Source organism: Oscarella lobularis, chromosome 3 (genome assembly GCF_947507565.1).
Source record: "Oscarella lobularis chromosome 3, ooOscLobu1.1, whole genome shotgun sequence".
NCBI classification, from domain to species: domain Eukaryota; kingdom Metazoa; phylum Porifera; class Homoscleromorpha; order Homosclerophorida; family Oscarellidae; genus Oscarella; species Oscarella lobularis.
In genome coordinates, this window is record NC_089177.1 from 3,209,442 (window position 1) to 3,235,107 (window position 25,666).

Genomic DNA, 25,666 nt, shown 5'->3' on the forward strand with positions numbered 1-25,666 from the left:
CACGCGGAAACAATCACGTGCTTTCTTCGCGGATAAAAATAACCAATGTATTAATTTCTACCTTACAAATACGTTGCCGATCTCCGCGATCTTTGCATTTTCGCGTTGGCGTAGACGGGAACGTTCGCGTACGCATGACTTTGTTGTTGAACGTTTTCATAATCGTGTTCAACTTCAACGCTTTGGGATTTGGACGCGCTGGCGACGTTTTCGTAATCAGGAGTGACGTCATCATAATCGATTTCCGCTACATCGTCATACAATTGAGACGGAATGGAGGCCGGTCGTAAGAACTTCCTAATGGGAGTTGCCATGGCAGCCACCACTGGCGTGCCATCAGAAGACGAAGAGACGTCGACGTCGTCGGCGCTGTGAGGAGGAGGGGTGTGAAAGGAGGAAGATGACGGATTCGAGACATATCTCCTCACAGGAGCCTTGCGATTGATCTCGTACGTTATGCTTGATCCAATCTCCACTTTTTTCAGCGTCGAACCGGGGGATTGGTCCGATACGAGTGACCACAGAAGATGAGAAATTCGTTTCGCCGCTTTGTGATTCAGCAGCTGCACCATCTGTCGACCTCGAGCCGCATCGTAGATAAAAAGCTGCGGCTGCTGACTGGAAACGTTCACTTCAAATCGTTGAATATTCTTTGCCTTCCACGACATATAGACGTCCGTGTCTGTAAAGAGCGGATTAGCAATGAGAAGACGACCACCTGACGGCAAGAGCACAGCATTAACGTAGGCCAGATCTCGAGGCCACAGAACGTGATAGAACTCGTCCTTATAATTCACTACAGAGATACTAAAGATTATATATGTCATCGCTTTTTCCCCCTATCTCTCACTCGGCTTCCAGTCTCGATACTGCATGATTTCCGCAACCCACGAGGCGAGCTGTTCCTTCGTTTTCAGCAGGACCGTCCACGTCTCGGGCGACTTTCTCGGCCGCATTCTCGCTATCTGTATCTTGAGCATTTCCTGCACGACGCTGAAGCGCACTTCGCTCATGTCCCACACGAATTTAACGGCCGATTGATGAGCGCCGTGACCCTTGATGCCGCTCAAGTACAGGCCGCTCGTTTCTGCGCACGAGAAGACATTTTTTCACTCGCGATTGACGTCAAGTGTCATCCCGACCTCTTCCGGAATGGTATACCCGCTCGATTTCCAAGATAGCGAGAGTGAATGGCTTGGGATCCGCCGACTGTAACGGACAAGGAGTTCTCGATCGCGAGGTTTCTCGTTCGCGATACGACGTTTCTGTACCGTTCCTGACGGTCTCATGACGACGTCGTCTTCGAAAAGCTTCGTCTTCGCTTCTGATACTAAGTCGGGCTGATTTCTAAGCGCCATCGTGCCTGAGTCGCTGCGCAGTTCCGCTTCGACACAATAACAATGTCCCGAATATACAAACAAAGTTACGACAAACAAGGCGGTACTGTAATTGTAAATGACGTCACTTTAGCATTTGAAAGCGAATAACAAATATGACAGCAACCATCAGCAAAATTCCAATCAGAACAAAAGGAATCGTTACGTTTAGATTATCGCGATCAGATGACGGCACGATTGTTGACGTTGAATATGCCAAGTAGACGCTTGACACCAGATCGGCGATGCCAAGAAAGCTCAGCATTGTGGCAAGCAAATCCAATCTAACAACAACGAACATTAGATTAATTAATTAATTAATTAAACTTGATAAGTCAAAATAACTACTAAAAAATTTTAGTTGCACATCTTACCGTTTCTGACTTTTTTTTTCAACAATTCCACTGTAAAATCCATAGAGATCGTTGACAGACTCCGAAATATCCTTCATCATTTCGTCAATGCCTACCACGGTGCTCCACATTTTTAACTGAAGGCCGTAAATTGAGTCTCATTTTGCAGGAATACAAATACATTTTCACCTGAGGAGCGACTACAGACGATGTTGTTACAGGCTTCGACAAATCAGCTTTGAAACTCAACATTTCGCCTTGAAGTTTTTGAAGTTTTTTCAAGTTATCTTCGTTTCTTTTTTCACTTATAATCAGACCCTCAACTCTCTAAAGAAGTAGAGTATCTATGGAATTTTGACGTGAACGCTCTGAGCACGGACACTAGTATCCGTGCTCTGAGTCTGATGTATGTATACTTGACCAAAACGTCTTAGAACCATTCGACGCAAAAGGAGGATTTCAATCAGCGAAAACGCTGCTAGTGGACGACTAAAGAATCTTTTTAGTCAGTGGAGGGTCATTGAGTCCTTTCATACGCTGTGCCAAGTACGGTTCCTATTTCCTCGTTTTCATCCTTCCTAACGTACAAAAACAGCAATGGCACGATGTTACGTCAAACTTGAGGCACTTCGCCTACCTGTGATTTTTCCAAACTTTTAGCTCTGAGGCGTTCTCTTTACCGTGAAAAAACAAGATGCATCCTCCGTCTTTGTGAAAGCACGGATAGACTCCTGTAGTGCAACGAGTGATCTATTTTTCCACAATTTGGGAACTTGTTACCTCCATCTGATCTAGCATGTCGTTTGTAAAGGCGCTCTTTTATGAAGTCGTCCACGTATTCGTCGGGAGTCTCACTCTTTGCGTCCCACTCCATTTGACATATGTAATAGGCTGCTCGTTTTAGTTGCGATTCTTCCCTCAATCCTGAAACTTGCGCTATTGTGAAAGAATACAGCCTGTCTTCGGTATGTTCGTCAAAAAACTAGGAATTGAACGTTTCGGGCTGCCTCTTTTTTTTACTTTTTCAATTACCTGACTCTGTTTATTGTATTTCTTTTGAAGAATATCCAGAACAAAATCCTTGGGGTTAAAAATAGGCCAACTTTCTTTGTCAATGTCGTCCATCTTGACGGTCAGTTTCCTTATACAGTACCAATGTTTAATAATACCTCGTTTGAACTGCTAAGGACGCTTATACTGGGTTCTCTTTGACTCACACAGCATTCTTATTGCATTCTAAAGCAAATTTTATTGCAATAATTATGTATAGACTGAGCACACTTGCATGTCCAAGAGATGCTGTACTAGGTGAACGCCATTATCACTAGACAAAAATCAATGTCATTAAATGTGTGCGACTTTTCAGCAAGTGGTCGGTATACCTTGGGGTCACTGTAAAGCGCACTATCCCCGCGCTTTTGCCAGCAAATTCTCGCAGAAAAACCTCAAAAAGAAACGTTGCTAATCTCTAACTTGAAGCAATGTACAGTATCTCACATCGTCAAGAATGAACTCCAGCCAAGTCCCTGATTCATTCCGTAGAGGAAGCAGCAGTGTGAGTCGATCGTTTATTTCATTGCCTTCAATGGAAAATGCTTTGACTTGTGTCTATTCGGACAATAGGAGCTCAGCAAATAGTAACATTCTTGGTACAGCTAATCAAACCGTTTTCACGTTTTCTTTGAATAAAGAAGTGTCATCGTAGCCAAACATTTTCCTTAGGAGCGCTTTGCTGTCATATGAACAAAACGGAGTTCTATTTAGATGAATTGTTATCAGTTGCGTCTTACTACCGACCGTTCCGAGACATGGTCTACTTGCACGGTTCGCCCGTCCCAAGTCGGTGAGTCAGAGGGAAGCGAAAAAGGAAAGCAAAAGTGGAGTTCAAAACGTGCGATCCCGCCAACGTCGGCCCAGTGTCTGCCACTCGAGATCATTGTCACGCGCAGTCTGATACTCAGCCTGAGGCCGACTTCCTATATGATACGTCCGGTTGACTTCAACCTCGACCTCGACCTCGACCTCGACCTCGACCCGGAAATTCTTTGCGTGCTTGCTGCTAAACGCCGCACCATATAAAGACGAAACAGAGTTAGTATAGAGCCAAACTTGAACATGTCTTGGTGGGAACTCATCGTGGACTCGGTGCCTGTAGTCGGCGCCGGCTACCGAACCGTAAGGGCAGTCACTGCACACATCTGCGGTGACCACGAGGAAGCTGCAGCGCAATGGCAAGAGGCGGGTATGAATATTGCCGGAGACGCATTGGGTTTAGTGACGGGAGGAGCGGGAAAAGCTGCCGCCATGGGTGGAAAATTTGCCGTCGCTGGAGCGAAAGCAGCCGGGAAAGCAGTCGTCAAAGCAGGTGGCAAAGCGGCACTCAAACAAATTGCAAAAGGAGGCATGAAAGGAATTACAAAGCAAGCCTTGAAAAAGGCTGCGAAAACGGGAGCGCGAGCTGCTCTTCGCGAAGGCCGAAAACGACTCTCAAGAAAAGGCATGAAAACGTTTGCCAAAAAATACATTAAGAAAAAAATCAAGCAAAAGGCCAAAAAGAAGGTCAAAGAGGCAGGAAAAGAAATACTAGAAGGCATCCAAAGGCAAATCAGTGAAAGCGGCGAAGGTGATGACGAAGCAGGAGAAGACTCGGACGTAGAAGGGGAAGTCAATATTGACAGCATGCGATTTTTCAGCGGCGTGTGGAGAGGCTACTACAGCCAATACGGTACCAACTACGACGTCCAATGCGTTCTAGTCTTCGACTGGGACAGAAAGATAGCCGGCAAGGGAAGTGACACGGTGTCCAACTATACGGTATCAGGTCAGGTCAACCCCGACGGTCAGTTCGAGTTCAGAAAGGTTTACAGCGGTCCGACCGCTTATCACACTGTGACTTACGAGGGAACGGTGGAAATGTGCGATCAACCCGTTCTGCAGGGAGAATGGTGCATCGAGACCACCGGGCAGAGAGATCGCTTTGCGCTCGTTCTCTCCGAAGTCGGTCTCGATTCGGGCGTTGTTTGCATGTCGTGCGTCGAAGCCAGTGCCGCGCTGGCGATGACGCACGATCAGAAACGTCGCGAAATTGTCGAAGGTCTGCTCGAAGTGCTTGAGGGCGCGGATCGCGATCAGTTGACGGCTTGTAGTGATGAAGACCTTGTCAGTCTTGCGTTGACGCTTGCTGTTGAGGAGGAGGAAGAGGAGGAAAGCGACGAGTGACGGATTGGCGACGACTCATATAGACTGTGCCGCGGCGCGCTAGCTTTGCTGAGGGCTTTCTTCCGCTAATTTTTCTTCGTAAAGCTGATTTTCAGATTATATACTGCTGACTCAATCGTTCTGTCTGTGGCGCAGAGGGTAGACTAAGTTCCTCATGCAGGCCGGCTGCACTGCATGTAGTACCATGACTATAGATAGTATGACAGTGGTCTAACTCTAACGAACGGGGTTTGCTGTGGTAGAGACCAAATTATTGGTGCTATCTATTGGTCCGTCACGCCTAGATCGTGCATGACACAATGTGGCCAAGGGGCTAATTATCAGCTGTGCGATCTCCTCTATCTTCTTGGCGATTGTACTTCTTCTTCTTCGCATTTGGCTCCATTTTCTCCCACAATCGTTCCTTTATTGCCGTGTCGGGAACCTTTTGAATTGGTACATAGCGAGCGTGATGATGATCCCATAGGGGATCATTTCGTGCTGCGTTATAGGCAATGATGTAAGACCAGCGCGGTTTGGGCGACGTGTTCTTCGCCGACCGATGAAGCGTATTGCAGTGGAGAAAGAACACGTCGCCCGGCTCGAACTCACAATACACGAGTTCGTGACGCTCGAGAGCGGGCTCGACTCGCTGCATGTCGGCACCCAGTTGATCGCCGGACGATCCGTGATTGATTCGACCAATTTTGTGCGATCCCTTCAACACCTGCAGACAACCGTTCTCTTTTGTCGCGCCGTCAATCGCAATCATCGCACTCAGCATCAGAGGATACAGACAACCGTTTTTGTACCAGTAGCCATAGTCCTGATGCCATTCCCAAGCGCCGCCAACAAACGGCTCTTTAAGCATTATCTACAGCGAAACTTCGTTTAGTGGTCTAGACATTTATGAGTGGAGGCCTCTGTCAGAGATCACGTGCGCTTCTTTTTCGTTTGAGTACCTTTGAGTGGTAATGGTACACTTCTCCTTCTAAGAGTTGTTCTGCGCAGCTGGTGAGTTTTTCAGATCTCGAAAACATGCCGTAGACGTCGTCGACGGGATGATTCCATACGGACAATTTGGTGACGCCTCCGGAAGCGTCGTTGCGCTTTACGGCATTGTCAGTCATTTCTTTGTCGCGCTTCGCCGCGTCGAAGAGAATGGCGCATTCTTCGGAATCGAACATTTTGCGCTTGAAGAGGTATCCATCCTCGTGATAGCGAGATATTTCCTCTGCAGAAAGCATGACGCGGAAGAGAGAGACCCGTACACATGTATATATTTACACGCAGCGTTTTGCATTAATTAATATCCCATTAATGAAAGGTATTACTCAGAAATGACGGTCATGGACTAGGCTTATTTCAGTGTCAGGTACTTGCTATTATTGGTTTCGCTGTATTCATTTGGTGGACGAGGCAGAGATCGGTCTTGGGATTTCTTCACAGCATCCTCCATTGTTTCGTACATATTATCAGGCTTGCAACCGTAAGCCGGATTCTCGTCACTTCGAGCAAATGACGGCACAGAGGGTCCCTCGTACGTTTTATCCTGCGAAGGAGGAAACTCTTTCTCTTCGTATCTGTGCGGGTCAATCGGCGGCGGCATCGACGGCATCGACGGCATCGACGTAGGTCGCTTAGGTTGAGAGCTGTCGGCGTGCGACATGCGACGAGTGTCGCTGTCTCGCCTTCGCCTACATACGACGACGCCGATGACAACGATAACGATAACGAGTACAACGACACCTCCGCCAGCGGCTCCGGCAATCAGTGGGATTTGATTGTTTTGTGAATTCTCTACACCTGGACTAGGAGAAACGGAGGACGACGAAGAGCTGAAAGGCGGCAAAGAGCTGGAGGACGGCGGAGAACTGGAAGACGTTTGAAGCGACGACGCCTCTGAACTTAATGCGACCGTCATGGTTGCATCGCTTGAGGGGTCGGGTGGAAGCGCGGTAGTAGGGAAACCAAATTCGCAATACACACTCCAGAGGAGTGTTAACTCAACCTTGTTGTTGTATCCCCCCTTAAGGATGATGTTCTTGCTGTTGTTCAGATCACCGGTTAGGGTATGAGATAACATCGCAACCGGCTTGACCGTGTCCTGGTCGTAAATGTTGATGTTCAGACTAACAAATCCCTGTAGGATTCGGAATACGGATTTTATCCAATTTTGATATAGGAGACGAACTTACAGGCCATTGTCCTAGTTCGGTGACTATCACCGAGTTGTTGATCGCGCCGATCGTCGATTCGAATTTGTAATCATCGTCGAATATGAAATTGGAGCTAAAACACGTCGTTCCAATGCACAACGATTCGATAAAGTTGTCGCATTCTTGGAAAGGACAAGAGCAGCACGTGCTGCAGCACGTTTTTCCGTCGATATTCTTCGCTTCTTCGTGAACGAACGACACGAGTTCCACTTCGATCGCGTGCCTTACGCAGATAGGCACATTCGCCTTTACACAAGCGACGCTATGACGTCTCACATCACAAACAAAAAGAGATTTACCCCTAACGCAAACAGTTCCCAGAGGAAGAGTAGACAGAACAAGCTGACAGACGACATTACAGCAGCCAAGGAATGGAGCCAAGTAGTACCAGACGATCTTTATCTAGGAATTGAGCTGCCAAAGATAGCGTGCAGCTACACAACTGACGGAAAGCAGCCAGCAAACCGTTTTCCCCGTAAATGCAATTCGTCTGAAATAAGACAGGAGCGTGCCCGCGGTTTAGGAGAACCCTATAATGACAGAACACTTCCCGACTTCGTTGACGGTTTATGCAACCCCCCCCCCCCCCCCCGCTCATTTTTAAACACCTCAAGGCGTGCGTATCTTCCCAGAAACGAAGTTGCCAGGGGAGCCCACGTTAATGTCGAACGTAATTACCTCGGCTAACTTCCCTAGCATCAGCACAACAACAAGTTGCGTTTCCAGAAACGCTACACAAAGATCATAGGTCAAGGGGTGCACTTCAGGGACTGCATAAAATAGACATAATCACCCCCTTTCACTTTTGACTCCACCTGTCACTATTAGCAACGAAGCCGCTTCGATTGACCCAGCTTCTCAAACACGACTCGGGCGTCGTGCCAAGAAGCGCTCGTTTCGCCTCCTCGGCACACGTGCGTCGATTTTCAATGATCGACTGATCGCTATACCAGGCGGCGTGCGGCGTCAAAATCACGTTCGGCGCCGAGCACAACGGACTGCTCGACGGCGAAAACACGCACGGCTCCGCTTCGACGACGTCGAGAGCGGCACCGCTCACGTGACCGCTGCGTAAAGCGGCCGCGAGAGCTTCCTCGTCGATCAAGCCACCGCGAGCCGTATTCACAATAAAGGATCCTTTCTTTAGGAAGGCCAGAGTATCGGCGTTGAGAATGTGCTTCGTCTGAGAGGAGAGGCCACAGTGAAAGGATATGACGTCACTTTGCCCTAGAAGGTCTTTGAGGCTGTACATTCGACTTATTCCTAAGGCTTTGGAGATCCCCTCGGATAAGAAAGGATCGTAGAAGACGACGTTGAAGCCAAAGGGTTTGGCTCGGAGTGCGACCGCCGTGCCTATGTTGCCCAGGCCGACGAGGCCGAGCGTTTGACCGCGCATGCGTCGCGCGCCTTTCGCTTCGCGCTCGATGTCGACGACGCGCGCGAACGAGGCGGCGCCCGTTTTGAGTTTTTCGGCGAGCCACGTCGTCCGACGGTAGAGATTGAGAATGAGAGAGAGCGCGAAGTCGGCGACTTCTTCCGTTCCGTACGCGGGCGAGTTGCTGACCGATATTCCGAGACTTGCTGCCGTTTTCGTGTCGATGTTGTCGTAACCTGTCGTCAGAGGGAGGGAGGCGGGGCTCGAGTTATGGGGAGCTATGGGGGGACGCTATTTCGCAGCACCTGCACCGAATCGCACGATTGCTCTGCATTTCGTTAATCGCTTCAGAAGAGTCTCGTTCACTTGAATAGTGTGGAAAACGAGAGCGACGTCGGCCGATGCGAGTAGGTCGTCGGAAAGGTCCTCGTTTGAGTGCTTGTCGGCACCGATCACTGTTGCAGTGCCGTCCAGAACGCTAGCCTCGACGGCGACGTCGGACGAGTCGAGAATGACTACAATCGGCTTGGCCATGTTGGGCACAAACACGTGACGTGACTAAAACCGCGTGACGCCAGCAAACAAAGAGCGTGCAGTACAATTTAATTTTAGACCATGTCAATGTAGGGACCCGTAGACTTTGAGCCCTGAACTTCCATGTACTCCCCAATTCCGTCATTTTTTTTCGTGAACTTTGGAGCTGGAATTTGAGGATCGTCTTGGGAACTTTTTCCTGTCCCCCTGGTCTGAACTTCTTCATATAGCTCAAGTGCTTTCACATAGGCTGGATTTTCTATGTTGTGCTCTCGTAATGGCGGGGGAGGAAACTCTTTGAATTCGTATTTGTTTGATGCTGCTGCCGGAGTGGTTTGTTCATCTTTGCTACGTGGCTCGATGCTCCTCCTTCCCCGTTTTTGTCTGATGTACAATATTGCAACAATAGCAATAAATACTACACTGACTGCAACGACTGGCCCAACAATCAAAGAAATGTTGCTATCAGAGTCTCCTGTAAGTGGGCACGACGCATTCGTACATGCTCCACTTAGGCAGCAAGAAGAATAGAAACAATCAGAATCATCAGAGCATCTGGGTGTGCACAGCGCTGCGCAGACACCATTTGAGCAGCAACGTGACTTGGAATAAGGACAAGTGCATTCAGGCTGCGGTGATGATGATGATGATGATGATACTGTTGATGACAAAGACGATGGTGGCGACGATGATGGCGGCGATGATGATGGCGGCGATGATGATGGCGGCGATGATGATGGCGATGACGATGAGGGCGACGACGATGAGGGCGACGACGATGAGGGTGATGGCGATGAGGGTGATGGCGACGACGATGAGGGCGACGACGATGAGGGTGATGGCGACGACGATGAGGGTGATGGCGACGACGATGAGGGCGACGACGATGAGGGTGATGGCGACGACGATGATGGCGGCGATGATGATGGCGGCGATGATGATGGCGGCGATGATGATGGCGATGGCGATGATGATGGTGTTGCATATTCTAAGCAGTTCACCTGCCAGTCAATTCTCAACACAGCTTCATCATTGGATGCATCAACAAGATCTTCGTGATACAAATTTTGCGGGCCAAACTTCTTGTTGTATTCAGCGACCGGCTTATGCGTCCACTGGTCTTCAATAGTAATTCTCAATTGAATATCAATCTGTAGCACACAACTTAAACTCATACACAGTACGTAGTGTTTGGCGTGTCTCTTACGGGCAGTTTTCCTACAGAAGCTGCGTACCTCTTCTGAAATCCACTGAAGTCCTCGTCGTCCCTAAACTCCTCGGTGGGTGGTCGAAAGCAAGATGATCCAATACACAATTTTGTAATCAGATTCTTACACCCATTGCAAAAAACACATGGAAGTGGTGGTAGTGGCGGTACATGTATCTGACAACCGCTACAGCACTTCTCTCCGTCTTTGTTTTTATTCCCTGGGTTCCTGTACGAGACGAGAGTTACAGTAGCCGAGTATTGAACGCAGGAGAACGCTCTTGCCGACGCCTAGAAAGCCAAAGAGAAGGCATTAAGAAGAGATAGCGCAGCAAAGCACTCCAGTATAATACTTGAAGAAAGAAGAGGACGACGATGACACCAGAAACTTTCAACAAGAGCATGGTGGCGAACGTCCGGTACCAATATACTAGCAATCCAACTAGTGCACGGGCTTATATCAGTGTCTGCATAACAATTCAAAGCAGGAAAAGCATCCTGTCGAGCGCAGCTTACCAAATTACCTGTCTGCCGCAGAGTCTGGCAGCAAAACACGGAAGCGCCAAGTTTGGGTCAGGCTGAGATGAAATCTTGAACTTTTTAGTGAGTACCTTCAATGATTGTGACTCGCTAAAAACGCACACCGTCACTTGCAAGTTCGCAATAACCCTTGTTTTACATCGCCAAAGGTTTGGTTTTAGATAACAGTAATGACATCAATTTGGGCAACTGCCATAGGTAATCGGTCGGAATGCAGGAAAACATAGATATCTATTCATCTTATAGCAACAATAGGTTTCTTCTCTGTCTCCAAAAGGCTATACAACATGAGGATACGTTAACTAGACGTCTTGCGAGTCGGCTTGGGATATAGCAGCAGCAGCAGACCTCCCTAAAGCATGAAGTATAGACGATCTCAAACCGGGCGGCTCATCCTGAACCGGCGGCTCAACAAAAATAACACCTCCTTCTCCTCCCTCTTCGTCGTTCTCGCTACTGCTCGCTTCCCACTGGACGTCTTCCGGGTAACTTTCGTCTCCGACGTCGTCATCGTCATTGCCAGTATCGTCCTCTTTGTCGTCGTCGGCGTCGTCATCGTCGTCATCGTCTTCTTCTTCTTCTTCTTCTTCTTCTTCTTCTTCATCGGCGTCGTTGTAAGCATCATCCCATCCGTCGTTCCACTCGTATACTTCGCTGACGTCGTGAGCCGCGCTGTTTGGCGGAACAAAATTCAAGCCGAAATCGAGCGGAAGATTGTCGCCGCCGTTGCTGTCGTCGCTAAGAACAACCGTTTCCGGACTTGCATTGCCGCGCTGCTCACGTTCGGACGAGTAGAGCGCTGCCGGCGGAGGTGACGGCGGTTCCGGCGTAAATTCTCTCGAAGCCGGCGAAGGCGACGGAGGCGGAACTGTCGGTTCCGGAGTAGATTTTCTTGAAGCGCTTTCGCCGGAAGCTCCCAAAGGACAAAAAACCTTCGAGACACTGTCGTTTCTGGATTCCTACGTAAAGAAGAATACTTTGCTATCTGTAGCGGCTTTAGTTTCTAAGCTGTACTGTTAGTACACTCTTCAGCATCTCGTTTTCTCTAACCAATTTGCCAATGAACCTGAAAAGAAGGCAATCTAAGGTTGTCTTGGTCACGGTCTCTATTTGTACCAGGCTTGGTCCTTAGCTAGATAGTAGTAGCTTGCGTGGCGAACAAAAAACTCAAAGTGAAGTCTACCATCAACGAGAAAGCCGTCCCGTTCCTATAGAAACACAGCGCTTTGAAGTAAAGGAGGCGTGAACTCGCAGCGGTACCAGTGATCTTAGGCTGTAGAATCGATTGTATCCCCAGCATTCTCCGACTTCAAATGTTGACACTATATATACATACGGTCAGAAACGAAAAGAAACTTTTTATGTAAAACGTGCCAAATTTTCTAGTCACGCATTCTACGCTTCTTGGATTCAGTGGAATCATTTTAATTGTGTACTCGAACCTGAAGAAACGCGTTTTAGAAAAATGCAAACACGAGATCCTATTTCCTAGTACCTAGAGGGACTATCACGCCGTCCAGCGTGCAAATCGTCGCGTCGTCCAGACTGCAATTCCAAAAAAACCGATAGAAATCCATCTCTCACCAACTCACTGCCGTTCTAGAAAGAAAAAGAGTTCCCTATCCAGTCGTAGGAAACCCGCTTTCCATTTGCACCGGATAGACTTTTAGTCGCCAACAGACGCCCGCCAGTTCCACTGGTTCACTGTAAACAGGTTGACCGCGCGACGCCACTTGCCTATAGTATTTCAATCAAGGAGAGATGAAGACGGAGAAAACGGGGATAGACTGTCTCGTACGAGAAGTTTTCTATGCGAAACAGGCCGTGCTGACCAAATTCGTCAAACGAGGGAACGATTTCGCTATGACGTGGCAGAATCTTAATTAAGTTAGATGCACGATATGAGACGGGTACTCTCACTTTTCGAATTGCGTTGATACAGGATGCGTCACCATCACTTCGAGACGATCGTCTTCACGTTGGCAAACCTAGAAAACGCAGCACCGTATTTTCTTAATTAATTAAAAAATTCTCCCTCCTGGGCTTGTCTACGTTTAACGTACGTCAGATAATTTTCTTTTGAGGGAGTCGCTTTGATTAATCAGATGAGATTTGCTGCATTGCTCCATCTATAGAAAAACCAAATCTATTTCCTGCGTTCCGCTTCATTGAAACATACGTCAGCTTTCACTTCGTTCACAAGAGTGCTAAGTTTATTCTTGCTCAACTCCAAGGACAATTTTTTCTCTAGAGATCAGTTTTTATATATTGATTCTGCAGCATTGTGGTACAGCACCTCTGAGGTGCTTAACACGCTCTTCAAAGTCGCTATCTAATCTCTGGCGAACCATGTTCCACGCGCCTTCGAGCTTCTGTAGCGTCTAGAGCACATATATAGGTATACTTATATGATTCCAAAATAAGTGCATTACCTCTGCCTTTCCGGTGCGAAGATCAGCCATATTCACACTCTAAAGGAAATGGATTATTATCTCAAATAATTATACGTATGGTAAACCAATCTTTGTACCAATTGCTCGATGACTGTTTCTATGCGTCCCATTTGAGATTCTGCTCGTTCAATCTAAAAGAACAGAGTTGCAGACACATCGAGGACGATAATCTCAATATTATGGTATACCTCATTTAGAACAGTGCGAACTTGCGCACAGTAAATGTCCTCGACCTTCTGAAAATCGTGACCAGCATGCTGCATCAAAAAAAAAAAAAATGACGTTTATCGTTGCTATATCAACAGTAAGACTATCGAACACTCTACGCTTCTAAACTTAGAGAACTTTTGTTTATGTAAACTGACTTTTTTGGTCCCACTTAGATAGGTTCCGCTCGTATTTATGTAAGTAATTTCATCAGCTCACCTCTCCAGAAAACAAAGCGCACAAGTGGCATATGCATTCAGAGCAATTCGTACAATATATAGTCATTCTTTCCTCGGAATGCCTAGAACATCTGCATAACAGACAATGCACATGAAATTATTAGCGCCGTGATTTGATTTCATGTGATTTTTCTGTCTTTCTACTTCGTCTCGGTCGTCTGAGAAATCTGATTGAGTTGACCAACGTGTATTTGCAGCGAATCTAAGTGCTACGAAATAGGGAAATTGAAGAGAGGAAACGTAGAGTCGACCCCTCTCCCTCCATTCGTACATGAGAAACGTCTTCGGCCCATCGAAGATTGACGAGATCGCGCAAGAAAAGCGCCGTCCTTTGGAAACGTAAAGCGAATAGTGAGGGGGAGAGAATAAGAATAAATGGATCGAGGAGGCGTGGCACCTGCAATGCGGACAATTCGGTCGCTGTTCGGTGAGCCAGCGCTAGAACGAAAGCGAAACGACATGGACGACAATTTTTATGCAATTGGACGACTGTCGACGTACGACGATGCATCGATAGCAGCACATTTTGGCGCAGTGCGGGCAAATTCGCGCGTCCTGAAGCTTTTCGGTGCAAATGAAGCATCGAAACATCTCCGAGAGAGTCTGAAAGCGAGAGTTCGACTAAAAAAATCTAAACGTAGGCTTGCCTCGACGCTTGCTTTGGCTACGCACGGAGAGTCCATCGCTCCGATAAGTTGAATGAATGAAACTGCGCATGCATCCAAAGCACACGTGGTAGATGTATGGCCACACCCTTACCACATTGCCTACACATTAGCCTGCGATGTGGCTTCTATTGTTGCTTCTCTCCCTTTCCGCCGCTATGACGAGCGCGAAAAGCCTCGTCTGCTACGAATGCCGCCGTACAAATCAAAACGACAGCATCGCAGCGTGTGACATCACCGGCGGGGCGTCGGCGATCGAATGCGACGAAGGCGACGTCTGCTACACGAACAAAGGAACGGGACGCGGCTGTAAGTCGAGACCTCTCGACTACGGTGGCGGCGTGGCACTGGTGAACAACGATACTACGATCATCTGCGATACGGATGTTTGTAACGACGCGCCGCTCAACAGCCTAACGTGTTATTCTTGCGCGCAATCACTTCGGGACGACTGCGACGTCACGCCAACGAATCAGGATCCACGTACAGGACCGCGAGTATCGAAGACGTCGTGCCCGTTCGGTCACTATTGTCGACTCAGCTATACGATCGGACTCGGTGGCCAATTCATCTCTATTCACCGCGATTGCCTAGCATCTGTCGACGTGGTGGCGTGTCAATCGACCGTTTCAGATTGCGAAGAGGGCCCGTTTGGCGGCTTGTGCAGCGTTTGTTGCTCCTCGGACGAGTGCAACGACTTGGCCGCGGTTACCGCGCCAATTTCGTGCTACCACTGTGCTCAAACGGGCCCCGATGCCGAGTCCGATTGCGCCGTGACGCCGGTCAATATCAACGCTTCGCGCGTCATTCGGCGGGCTTGCGCGCGCAGTACCGACGTTTGCCTGAGTCGAAAGGCGGTCAATTCGAGCGGGGCGGTACTCAGTTTTGTCCGCACGTGCCTCGACATGGACCTGTGTACGAGCAAAGATGAATGCGCGAACGGTGGCATTTGCTCTTCTTGCTGCAATGCAAACGGCTGTAATACGCACTCGTTTCTGTCACCAACATCGGCCCCAACTAGCCGTGGATATGTGGCCCCAACTAGCCATGGATATGTGGCCCCAACTAGCCGTGGATATGTGGCCCCAACTAGCCGTGGATATGTTTGTGACATTTGTGTCACACTCTTACTCGTTCTTCTGCTGCTACGAATATAGTGCATAAGGAAGTAACACGCAACTAACAATCTCTCAATCTCTCTCTAATACGTAGGATGTAGAATTTTAGATTTTAGAAATTTCACTGATGCATTCTATCACGCTTACCTGTCATTAGCTGGCCGCGCTTTCGCGAAGGGATATAGCGGCATGTAGCCTTCCGTACCAAGCTCTTCGATATCCCTGTCATCATCAGAATCATTGAGAGTGCTCGGTTGGTCGCCGACCGTCCTGCTTCTCGCTCTCTGCTGCCCGTTTTCTTCTTCTTCTTCTTCGGCGAACGCCGGACTCACGCTTTCCGGTGCATTGTACATGTCTTCAAATTGGCCGCTGTCAACCGTACGCCGACGAGGCGCGGGTACGGGTCGCTCAGGCCGCGGCGGCAGCTTCGGTGACTCCGGCTTCACGCGCGGAGGAGGAATAGGAATAAGAGGACGAAGCGAAGAAACGACGGCATAGGCATGGTCTTCCGACGAATCATCGTCAGCGACGGAAACAGAAGCAGCAACTGCAGAGGCGGGAGACGAATCAGCGCGCGGTAAAGGACACGGTGGACGATCCGACGCTGCTACGGCGTCGCCGTCGCCATTCCCGTCGCCGTTGTTCTTATCGTGCGAAACAGAAGAAGACGACGAGGGTTGTCGTAAGGGCACGCAACCGAGCGTGACGGGAATCGAAGTAACGAGATGACTGATTCCGTTCACGCGCAATTCGACGACGTGCTCCAATTGAATCAAATCGCACGACATAATCGACGGTGCCGTTAGGGGAATCTGAAGCGTTTTCGGCTCCGTCCACGCTTTCGTCTCGCCTGGCCCAATTGACTCGTCGTCAAAGAGAGTACAGACGACGCGCGGCGTTTTTCGACCGGCGTCGCCGTTTGTAAAAATCGTTCGATATTCGACGAGCGAGACCGTCGTGCCGCTAAACGACTTTTGACTATGATTCTCGACCTTGACTCGTATGGCGATTCCTTCGCCGGGACAATAGCCTCGACGATCGATCTTTCCGCGCAAAACGATGGGACCTTGTTTGAATATGCGACCGAGCATCGTCTGCTGTTCGCCGCTTCTCGACGGCAAATACTGCGACTGATTGACGTCGACGTACTCGAGCACGGTGAACGGTCGAACGGCGGATAAATTCTCCTTAAATCGACGAAACAATTTGACTTTGAAAAAGTAGCGAATGCGAATGCGCTTGTCGTTTTCGCTTTCGTACGACGACGGCAAGTCGTGCGGAAGCGCAAACGAGAAATCGAAGACGTGAGGACCGCTGGAGAGCGTCGCCTGCAGATTTCCCTTCAAGCCTCGCGTCTTGTTCCACAGGTCGCTCTCCGCGTCGACGTACGTCTTCGTCGTGCCGCGCGCGCGCGCCTCGCCCTTGATTGCGCCGACGAGCTTGATTCCCGATAGGGGTCGCTTGAGATCGAGTCGTACTTTGCCGCTCACCGTTTCGCCGGGATAGTAGGCTCGCGTCGCGGGACCGTCAAATTCGATAACGAGGCCGTCGAACTTTCCCATCGACACTTTCGTCTTTCTTTCTTCGTTACACGAAGATCCTGTCAATGCGAGCCCGGATTTCAGGAAAAGAAGACTCGCGAAGACGCAAACTTCAACTTACACGTCTTCTATCAAACCCCCGTACCTATGAAAATACTAAAATACAAAAAAAAAAAACACTGAAAAAAGAGTTTGAATAACAATAGACAACATTAAAACGAATATCATCCAACCTTCAGTTTTTAGCAAACGGATACATGGGCATATAAAGATCCTCCGCTGCCGCCGCAGCTGTATCTTCAGTAGGAGCACTACTACCTCTTTCCGAAGCCTCGACATACAAATTTTCTTCAGGAGGCGGCGCCGACGCCAACGGCGCGGAAGGTTCAAGTTCCGTCATAGGTACATATAGTTCCGGCGTCGCTGCGTCGTCAAATGATGGTGCCGAAGGCGCCGCCGCCACGGGATAATAAGACGACGACGATGACGGAGACGGATATTGCGGACTAGACGGATATTGAGGTGACGAGGCCGGCGGCGGTGGATACGGCGTTTGTCCGAGACTAAGTTGACGCGGAAGCGAATTGTACTGCTGACCGAGCTGAGGAGAATAGTGCTGCGGCTGCGCTGACGGGGGCGGCGGCTGGTGATACGGATAGGAAGCGGAACTGTAACGCTTAATGGAAGGGGGTGGAGCGCCCTGCGGGGGAAGAGGAGCGGGCGTGGGAGCTTTTCGAAGAGGAACGCAGCCGAGAACGATCGGTATGGAGACGGTGAGATCGATTCCGTTTATTTTCAATTCGACGGTGTGTTCGAGCTTGAGAAGAGCGCACGCGGCGATCGTCGGCGCCGTTTGGGGTATTTCGAGCGCTTTCGCTTCGGTGAAATCGTGCGATTCGCCGGGACCGACGCGAGTCGTGTCGTCGACGACGGCGGTGGCGATGACGCGCGACGTCTTGTGCGTCGCGCCGTCGGCGAGGAGCGTGCGATTTTCGTTTACCGTCGCCGTTATTCCGACGAGCGTTTTTTTGCTGTGATTTTCCATGCTCGCCGTCACGAGCACGCTTTCGCCGGGACAGTACGCTTTGCGATCGACGTTCCCGCGCAAAATGACGGGACCGTTTTTGAAGAAAAGCGCGCCGAGCATCGCTTGATTTTCTTTCTTGACCGGAACGAGAAATTGGGGCTGATTGACGTCGACGTATTCGAGAACGGTGAACGGTTTCGTATCCGTGTAGTCCTCTTTCCACTTGCGCACGATCTTCGCTTTGATCGTGTAGCGTATATAGAGTTTCTTCTCTTTCTTGCAGACGTACGACGAGGGGAGGGGATGGGGCAATTGAAAGGAGAAGGGAAACTCGTGATTTCCCATCGCCATCGTCGCTTGGGTGCTACTTTTGCCTGTGCCCGTCTTGTTCCATAGGTCGACTTGACGATCGACGTACGTTTTCGTGTCTTCGCACGCCTGTCGACCGAATGGAGTCCACTTCACGTGCGCCACGCCGCGGAGAGTGACGATGAGCTTTACTGCCGTCAGTGGCTTCTCCAAATCGAGCTTGACTTTGCCGCTGATCGTTTGGCCGGGATAGTACGGCCGTTCAGGACCGTCCGTTTCGACGGCGAGGCCGCTAAACTTTCCCATGCACTCTAGGACAGATGACCTGGACAGTCCCGGATTCAGGAAAAGCTGTTTTTCCTTTTCGTTGCACACAACACAGACGCACACGCTTACTATCTTGGAAAAGCTACCGTAAGAGGGCTACAGGCTATACTAGTAGTTCCACAGTAGTGTCAGTGGATCACGTGATGTCTAATGCCGGCGGTAATCCCAGTCCTGGTTCACAGGAGGCGCAGTGGGTGCACTGGGCTGTTGATAGTCTGGGTTATAGGAATGACGTTCGTTGGGAAAATCTAAAAAATCATGATAAAAAATCGCACTGATTAGCAGACATCACTTACCCGCGGAATGACGGCCATAATAATGCTGAGCATGAGGCGGCGGTGGATGCTGAGCATGATGAGGCGGCGGTGGATGCTGAGCATGATGAGGCGGCGGTGGATGCTGAGCATGATGAGGCGGCGGTGGATGCTGAGCATGATGAGGTGGTGGATGTTCAGAAGGTGGATGATACGGAGGTGAATACTGATGATCTTGGGGATGCTGAGGATATTGATAAGGTAGATGCTCAGAAGAAGACGGAGGACGCTGAGCGCGAGGCGGGGGCGGATGCTGAGCATGAGGGTGGGAATGCTCAGTAGGATGAGCATGAGGCGGCGGTGGATGCTGAGCATGATGAGCATGATGAGGCGGCGGTGGATGCTGAGCATGATGAGGTGGTGGATGTTCAGAAGGTGGATGATACGGAGGTGAATACTGATGATCTTGGGGATGCTGAGGATATTGATAAGGTAGATGCTCAGAAGAAGACGGAGGACGCTGAGCGCGAGGCGGGGGCGGATGCTGAGCATGAGGGTGGGAATGCTCAGTAGGATGAGCATGAGGCGGCGGTGGATGCTGAGCATGATGAGCATGAGGCGGCGGTGGATGCTGAGCATGATGAGGCGGCGGTGGATGCTGAGCATAATGAGGTGGTGGATGTTCAGAAGGTGGATGATACGGAGGTGAATACTGATGATCTTGGGGATGCTGAGGATATTGATAAGGTGGATGCTCAGAAGAAGACGGAGAACGCTGAGCGCGAGGCGGGGGCGGATGCTGAGCATGAGGCGGCGGTGGATGCTGAGCATGAGGAGGTGACGGATATTGAGAATGCGGGTAAATATTGGAAGACCGGTCTTGACTCGTGCGGCGTGGTTGAGGCTGAGGCTGCTGAGCTTGAGGATTGGAAGACTGGTCTTGACTCGTGCGGCGTGGTTGAGGCTGAGGCTGCCTTTCCTGACTCACATGACGCGAAGCCACCGGAGCATCTTCGTGAGTATGAGGCTTGGGCTGCTGCTTCGGCCCATCATCTTGGTTACTTTGCTTTGACTCGCTCAATTTCGTCTCGTCCTTTGGCTTACAATCACCCACACTGCTCTTCGTTGCACCGCTCTTCGGCTCGCTTACAGACGATGAAGGCGGTTTCCAGCCCAACACAATAGGCACCGAAACCACAAGGTCGCACCCTTTGAGAATCAAATCAACAGAGTAGTCCAAATTGAACAGCTCACAATGGGTCGTTGGCGGCAAGTCGGGGGGAATATAAAGCACTTTCTCGTGGCTCCAGACTCGCGTTTCGCCTGCATTGACGGCTCCGTCATCAAACACCAAAGCAGCAACCGCCTTCGACGATTTCTGAACCGTTCCTCCAAGAACCACTCGATGCTGGCACAAATTCGCAATCAAAACGGTAAAAGACTTTTTGCTGTTATTTTCGACTGTCGGTCCAATCATAATCGATTCGCCGGGCTCGTACGCCGTCTTCGCCAGCGTGACGCGAAGAATGACAGGTCCTGACCTGTTACGCCCACCTATCATAATCTGATCTTCCTTGGAAACAGACTCGAACAGATCGGGTTTCATAACAAGAAAGGAGCACACGGGAAAGTCTTTCGTGTCGGAATAATTCTCGCCTTTCTTTCGAAACATCTTCGCCTTTATTCGGTAGCGAATGAACATCTTTTCGCCCTCGATCGTCGACGGGAGTTGAGCCGGAAGATGGAAGGAAAAAGGAAACGTATGGCCTCCCGCGGCGAGGGTCGCCTGAGTGTTCGACTGAGTGCCGGTCTTGTTCCACACGTCTTCTTCGCAGTCGAGATACGTTTTCGACTCGCTCTTCACGTTCACTTCGCCGTGCAGCATTGCAACAAGCTTTGTAGCCTCCAGGGGCTTTTCCAGATTGACATTTACCGTCCCGCTAATCGTCTCTCCCGGGCGATAGACGCCTGTCGCTGTGGAGTTAAGAGATATCGTCACTCTAACCATTCTTCTCAGACTTCTGCAAGTTGGGTGGTCACTGGTCGGGTCCTCAACCGAATATGACCGAACGTGCCAACGGATGCCTAATATCAACTATTTTGAGAAAAAATTAGTATCAACTATTTTGAGAAAAAATTAGCCTCTGAAACCCAGACTCCTCCCGCGCGGGAGGAGTCTGGGTTTCAGAGGCTAGAGGAAAAAATCTTCATGGCAAGCGGGGGTTCGCATAGGGAAAAATACAACCCGGTCTAGAATGTGGTATTGTTGTCCGTCTATCCGATGGCGTCCGTAGTTTGCCCGTCCGCGATTTCTTTGGTGGTCGTTTTTTGCATAGACATCCGATCTGTGCAAGCAGAGATAAAATCTCTGGTGCAAGTGGACGTTTCTGTGGCCCCGCCTAAGCGACCAGGAATGCCTTGCAATAATTGGAGTAGACTTCTTTGAGCCAGAAGTGCTCTACGGTACCTAATTGACGTCGAAATGCCACGAAAGAGAGGGTTTCAGGGTTGCGTACTGTAGCGATAGCGATTTCGCCGAATTAGTTACGTGATCCCTAGCTACGCTAAAAAAACACTTCTTTTTGGTCTTTCCTTGATCGCAAAGTCGGGAAACGCGTCGTTGAGAACAAATCCGCATCAAGAAATTGCCCTATCTGATGCCGAGAAAAAAACGGGAAACATTTTTTCTGCTTCGTTACGTCCTAAAACTATCTGAAACAGTGTCGGCTGTGTTGAAGATGATGCCAGAGAGGATAAAAAATGCTAGCAGTGGATACTTCGAACTAGACTCAGAGAGCATCTAACGATTTTCGCCACTTCGCCCGATAGGAAATGGCCTTTTCGGTTGCAAAGAAGCAGAAAAAAGGACGGCTGACCAATCCGATTGAAGGAAAAATATATACTATGTGTACGCCGTCTCCCCAAGAACAGCCGAGGACCTCTCGATTTTACCTAATTTTTTGAAAGACCGGCGCGACTCCCAACTTCAACTTCGTCGAGAAAACTCGCCACAACAGGCTGGACCCTCGAGCCTACCACGGAGAAGGAGCCGACACTAGCGACGTTCTACAGAACGATCTTAGTTTCTCGTCCGGGGCAGTTAGATGCCATCAGCGGGGGGCCAGGAAGACGTCGATCGCGTAGCTTCGTATATCGTCGTGTCGTGAACATACGCCACGTCTTCCCGCCTTGCTCATGATGGCATCTCGGACGAAAGCTCGAGAGACTAAGTAGTCGAACGTCGCTTCACTTGCTAGCCAGTGTCGGCTCCATTTTGTAAGACGCAGGTCGGCAAGTGCGCTAGCGAAGCACGAGGCGGCAAACGACCGTACCTGCCACTTATGATCTTTGCAAAAGATAACGTTCAACCAAGTTTTTCTCAGTACAGCTGTTCGAACCTCTTCCTTGAACCTGAACTCGGCTTAGAGAGGCGCGACTCAATTTTGCTAACGTCTTTTTCTGCTTTTTGTATCTCTGTTTGAAAAAACTGCAAATTTAGTGACTTACTATCTTCGAAAAAGCTATCATAAGAGGACTACAGGCTAGGTAGTAGTTCCATAAGAGTGTCAGTGGATCACGTGATGTCTAATGCCGGCGGTAATCCCAGTCCTGGTCCGCAGGAGGCGCAGTGGGTGCACTGGGCTGTTGATAGTCTGGGTTATAGGAATGACGTTCGTTCGGAAAATCTAAAAAATCATGATAAAAATCGCACTGATTAGCAGACATCACTTTACCCGCAGAATGACGGCCATGATACGGCGGATATTGAGCGTGATGAGGATGCTGAGCATGAGGAGGTGGTGGATGCTGAACATGAGGAGGTGGTGGCGGATGCTGAGCATGAGGCGGCGGTGGTGGATGCTGAGCACGAGGCGGTGGTGGATGCTGAGCATGAGGCGGTGGTGGATGCTGAGCATGAGGCGGCGGTGGATGCTGAACATGATGCGGTGGTGGATGCTGAGCATGAGGCGGCGGTGGATGCTGAACATGATGCTGAGGCGGCGGTGCATGAGGAGGCGGTGGATGTTGAGAAGGTGGATACGGAGGTGAAAACTGATGATTCTGGGAATGCTGAGCACTGGGAGGCGGTGGATGTTGATAAGGTGGATGCTCAGAAAAAGACGGAGGACGCTGAGCGCGAGGCGGTGGCGGATGCTGAGCATGAGGAGGCGGTGGATGTTGAGAAGGTGGATACGGAGGTGAATACTGAGGATGTTGGGAATGCTGAGCACTGGGAGGCGGTGGATGTTGATAAGGTGGATGCTCAGAAAAAGACGGGGGACGCTGAGCGCGAGGCGGCGGCGGATGCTGACCATGAGGGTGGGAATGCTCAGTAGGATGAGCATGAGGAGGCGGTGGATGCTGAGCTTGAGGAGGTGGCGGATAATGCGGGTAAATATTGGAAGACTGGTCTTGCCGTCCTTGACTCGTGCGGCGTGGTTGAGGCTGAGGCTGCCCTTCCTGACTCACACGACGCGAAGCCACTGGAGCATCTTCGTGAGTATCACGCGTTTGCTGCTCCCGACTTCGTGGTCGAGGCTTGGGCTGCTGCTCCGGCCCATCATCCTGCTTACTTTGCTTTGACTCGCTCAATTTCCTCTCGTCCTTTGGCTCACAATCACCCACACTGCTCTTCTTTGCACCGCTCTTCGGCTCGCTTACGGATGATGAAGGCGGTTTCCAGCCCAACACAATAGGCACCGAAACCACAAGGTCGCACCCTTTGAGAATCAAATCAACAGAGTAGTCCAAATTGAACAGCTCACAATGGGTTGTTGGCGGCAAGTCGGTGGGGATAAAAAGCATTTTCTCGTGGCTCCAGGTTCGTGTTTCGCCTGCATTGACGGCTCCGTCATCAAACACCAAAGCAGCAACCGCCTTCGACGATTTCTGAACCGTTCCTCCAAGAACCACTCGATGCTGGCACAAATTCGCAATCAAAACGGTAAAAGACTTTTTGCTGTTATTTTCGACTGTCGGTCCAATCATAATCGATTCGCCGGGCTCGTACGCCGTCTTCGCCAGCGTGACGCGAAGAATGACAGGACCCGTCTTGCTAAAACGCCCACCTATCATAGTCTGATCTTCCTTGGAAACAGACTCGAGCAGATTGGGTTTCATATCGAGAAAGGAGCACAAGGGAAAGTCTTTCGTGTCGGAATAATTCTCGCCTCTCTTACGATACATCTTCGCCTTTATTCGATAGCGAATGAACATCTTTTCGCCCTCGATCGTCGACGGGAGTCGAGCCGGAAGATGGAAGGAAAAGGGGAAAGTGTGACTTCCCGCGGCGAGGGTCGCCTGAGCGTTCGACTGAGTGCCGGTCTTGTTCCATAGGTCTTCTTCGCAGTCGAGATACGTTTTCGACGCGCTCTTCACGTTCACTTCGCCGTGTAGCATTGCAACAAGCTTCGTAGCTGCCAGGGGCTTTTCCAGATTGACATTTACTGTCCCGCTAATCGTCTCTCCCGGGCGATAGACGCCTGTCGGTGTGGAGTTCAGCGATACCGTAATCTTTCCCATTCTTCTGCAAGTTTTGCACTGGGGGGTGGTTTCACCGGACGTGCCAGCGGATTCTTAATTAATATCAACTATTTTGAGTGAGGAAAATCTTCATTGACTCATGATCTTTGCAAAAGATGACGTTCGACCAAGTTTTTCTCAGTACAGCTGTTCCTTGAACCTGAACTCGGCTTAGAGGCGCGACTCAATTTTGCTAACGTCTTTTTCTGCTTTTTGTCTCTCTGTTCGAAAAAATTGTGACGTGCTGAAAAACTGTCTTGAAATTATCTTGATTCACGAAGAGCCAGTTTTATTTGTTCGATGTCTTTTGCACTGGCAAGAAGACCCTTCCTTTCTTTTTCTTTAAGATAAATGTCAAGCTTTTCTCGGTACAACTGAACCTCTTCCTGAAACCTGAACTCCGCTTGGACGCGTTTCCAAAATGTTGCATTGAAATGATGATAGATTTTCATGTCGGCGTGGCTCAGTTTTGCCAACGTGTCTTTCTGCTTTTTGTCTAGCAAGTCACCGGTATGATGTGCCGTATATTTATCTGTAGACGATCCAGATTTTGACGCCAATTCAGGATGAGAATTCTGCGGAACTGCAATGACGTCGTCCAGTTCCCACCCCATCGTACGTTTCAATAGCACCATCGACTCGGGCATATACTCCATTATGAGTACAACGGCAAATGACTCTTCCACTTCGACTATTTTTCTCTCGACGTCCTCGTCCTTGTACGGCGGATCGACCCCTAAATCGAACGCCATACCATTGAATCCGGCCCATTGCGTAAAACGATTGACTCTGTCTTTGTACTTGTCAATATTGGATAAAACCTGACCAACAGATTGCTTTCCTGCCATGCGTCTGTAACTACTGAAATAGTAAAACGCAGATACAAATCGAGTGATTGGATCGCGAAGAATAGTGATATAGGCGGGCTTATTTAGGAGCTTGTCCATAACGCTCTTATTGAATCGGCAGTGCTGATAAAGTGCGTCATACTCGCCAACTTTGTGCGTTTGAAGATACATGCGGCTATTATTCAACTCCAAGTGTCTGGGGTGACCAAGGTGCATTTTGTCTGTTGCTTCGACCCTTCGTAAATCGTGATTAACGGCGTAGAGCTTCATCACATACCACAAGGTCGTACTTCCTGTCTTGTGTGTCTTTATGTAGGCGTACTTTTGGACGGGTTCAAGTAGTTTCACACCTG

The 25,666-nt window shown here is 49.6% G+C and overlaps 12 protein-coding genes across 12 annotated transcripts; 1 reads left to right on the top strand and 11 right to left on the bottom strand.

Annotated features, from left to right (window-relative positions):
- Positions 1-2: 2 nt before the first annotated feature.
- LOC136184327 (uncharacterized) lies at positions 3-1,432 on the bottom strand. Its single transcript, XM_065971211.1, has 4 exons — positions 1,272-1,432; positions 1,143-1,209; positions 851-1,087; positions 3-796 (listed from the first exon to the last, which is right to left on the bottom strand). The coding sequence occupies exons 1-4, from the start codon at positions 1,356-1,358 to the stop codon at positions 63-65; spliced, it is 1,125 nt and encodes a 374-aa protein (XP_065827283.1). The 5' UTR covers positions 1,359-1,432; the 3' UTR covers positions 3-62.
- Positions 1,433-1,449: 17 nt separating this feature from the next.
- Positions 1,450-3,686, bottom strand: LOC136184319 (uncharacterized). The gene is made up of 14 exons (XM_065971201.1): positions 3,527-3,686; positions 3,395-3,461; positions 3,227-3,337; positions 3,112-3,173; positions 3,011-3,053; positions 2,928-2,965; positions 2,762-2,870; positions 2,510-2,711; positions 2,367-2,460; positions 2,266-2,307; positions 2,146-2,218; positions 1,919-2,056; positions 1,751-1,866; positions 1,450-1,660 (listed from the first exon to the last, which is right to left on the bottom strand). The coding sequence occupies exons 1-14, from the start codon at positions 3,664-3,666 to the stop codon at positions 1,462-1,464; spliced, it is 1,434 nt and encodes a 477-aa protein (XP_065827273.1). The 5' UTR covers positions 3,667-3,686; the 3' UTR covers positions 1,450-1,461.
- A 533-nt stretch (positions 3,687-4,219) lies between these two features.
- LOC136185372 (ectoine dioxygenase-like) lies at positions 4,220-6,197 on the bottom strand. Its single transcript, XM_065972487.1, has 2 exons — positions 5,890-6,197; positions 4,220-5,801 (listed from the first exon to the last, which is right to left on the bottom strand). The coding sequence occupies exons 1-2, from the start codon at positions 6,172-6,174 to the stop codon at positions 5,262-5,264; spliced, it is 825 nt and encodes a 274-aa protein (XP_065828559.1). The 5' UTR covers positions 6,175-6,197; the 3' UTR covers positions 4,220-5,261.
- Positions 6,198-6,205: 8 nt separating this feature from the next.
- LOC136185370 (uncharacterized) lies at positions 6,206-7,890 on the bottom strand. Its single transcript, XM_065972485.1, has 4 exons — positions 7,825-7,890; positions 7,446-7,676; positions 7,126-7,392; positions 6,206-7,070 (listed from the first exon to the last, which is right to left on the bottom strand). The coding sequence occupies exons 2-4, from the start codon at positions 7,500-7,502 to the stop codon at positions 6,288-6,290; spliced, it is 1,107 nt and encodes a 368-aa protein (XP_065828557.1). The 5' UTR covers positions 7,503-7,676; positions 7,825-7,890; the 3' UTR covers positions 6,206-6,287.
- On the bottom strand, positions 7,805-9,065 carry LOC136185371 (C-terminal-binding protein 1-like). Its single transcript, XM_065972486.1, has 2 exons — positions 8,827-9,065; positions 7,805-8,757 (listed from the first exon to the last, which is right to left on the bottom strand). Exons 1-2 carry the CDS (start codon positions 9,053-9,055, stop codon positions 7,946-7,948), a joined length of 1,041 nt encoding a protein of 346 aa, XP_065828558.1. The 5' UTR covers positions 9,056-9,065; the 3' UTR covers positions 7,805-7,945.
- A 1,876-nt stretch (positions 9,066-10,941) lies between these two features.
- On the bottom strand, positions 10,942-14,428 carry LOC136185367 (E3 ubiquitin-protein ligase TRIM37-like). Its single transcript, XM_065972481.1, has 21 exons — positions 14,349-14,428; positions 14,203-14,304; positions 14,099-14,139; positions 13,973-14,030; positions 13,846-13,910; positions 13,682-13,772; positions 13,444-13,512; positions 13,333-13,386; positions 13,235-13,273; positions 13,099-13,183; positions 12,982-13,049; positions 12,866-12,931; positions 12,723-12,790; positions 12,601-12,663; positions 12,458-12,539; positions 12,298-12,401; positions 12,177-12,244; positions 12,063-12,124; positions 11,919-12,010; positions 11,817-11,868; positions 10,942-11,761 (listed from the first exon to the last, which is right to left on the bottom strand). The coding sequence occupies exons 1-21, from the start codon at positions 14,382-14,384 to the stop codon at positions 11,105-11,107; spliced, it is 2,022 nt and encodes a 673-aa protein (XP_065828553.1). The 5' UTR covers positions 14,385-14,428; the 3' UTR covers positions 10,942-11,104.
- A 57-nt stretch (positions 14,429-14,485) lies between these two features.
- LOC136184514 (uncharacterized) lies at positions 14,486-15,530 on the top strand. Its single transcript, XM_065971421.1, has 2 exons — positions 14,486-15,344; positions 15,388-15,530. Exons 1-2 carry the CDS (start codon positions 14,486-14,488, stop codon positions 15,528-15,530), a joined length of 1,002 nt encoding a protein of 333 aa, XP_065827493.1.
- LOC136185368 (arrestin domain-containing protein 2-like) lies at positions 15,235-17,048 on the bottom strand. The gene has a single exon (XM_065972482.1). The coding sequence runs from the start codon at positions 17,044-17,046 to the stop codon at positions 15,628-15,630; it is 1,419 nt and encodes a 472-aa protein (XP_065828554.1). The 5' UTR covers positions 17,047-17,048; the 3' UTR covers positions 15,235-15,627.
- An 88-nt stretch (positions 17,049-17,136) lies between these two features.
- LOC136185369 (arrestin domain-containing protein 2-like) lies at positions 17,137-18,707 on the bottom strand. The gene has a single exon (XM_065972484.1). The coding sequence runs from the start codon at positions 18,665-18,667 to the stop codon at positions 17,261-17,263; it is 1,407 nt and encodes a 468-aa protein (XP_065828556.1). The 5' UTR covers positions 18,668-18,707; the 3' UTR covers positions 17,137-17,260.
- Positions 18,702-21,012, bottom strand: LOC136185366 (uncharacterized). Its single transcript, XM_065972480.1, has 2 exons — positions 18,985-21,012; positions 18,702-18,936 (listed from the first exon to the last, which is right to left on the bottom strand). Exons 1-2 carry the CDS (start codon positions 20,948-20,950, stop codon positions 18,836-18,838), a joined length of 2,067 nt encoding a protein of 688 aa, XP_065828552.1. The 5' UTR covers positions 20,951-21,012; the 3' UTR covers positions 18,702-18,835.
- Positions 21,013-22,374: 1,362 nt separating this feature from the next.
- Positions 22,375-24,723, bottom strand: LOC136185480 (uncharacterized). Its single transcript, XM_065972624.1, has 2 exons — positions 22,677-24,723; positions 22,375-22,628 (listed from the first exon to the last, which is right to left on the bottom strand). Exons 1-2 carry the CDS (start codon positions 24,463-24,465, stop codon positions 22,528-22,530), a joined length of 1,890 nt encoding a protein of 629 aa, XP_065828696.1. The 5' UTR covers positions 24,466-24,723; the 3' UTR covers positions 22,375-22,527.
- Positions 24,724-24,728: 5 nt separating this feature from the next.
- LOC136184515 (galactose-3-O-sulfotransferase 2-like) lies at positions 24,729-25,583 on the bottom strand. The gene has a single exon (XM_065971422.1). It carries the CDS (start codon positions 25,581-25,583, stop codon positions 24,729-24,731), a length of 855 nt encoding a protein of 284 aa, XP_065827494.1.
- Between the last annotated feature and the right edge of the window lie 83 nt (positions 25,584-25,666).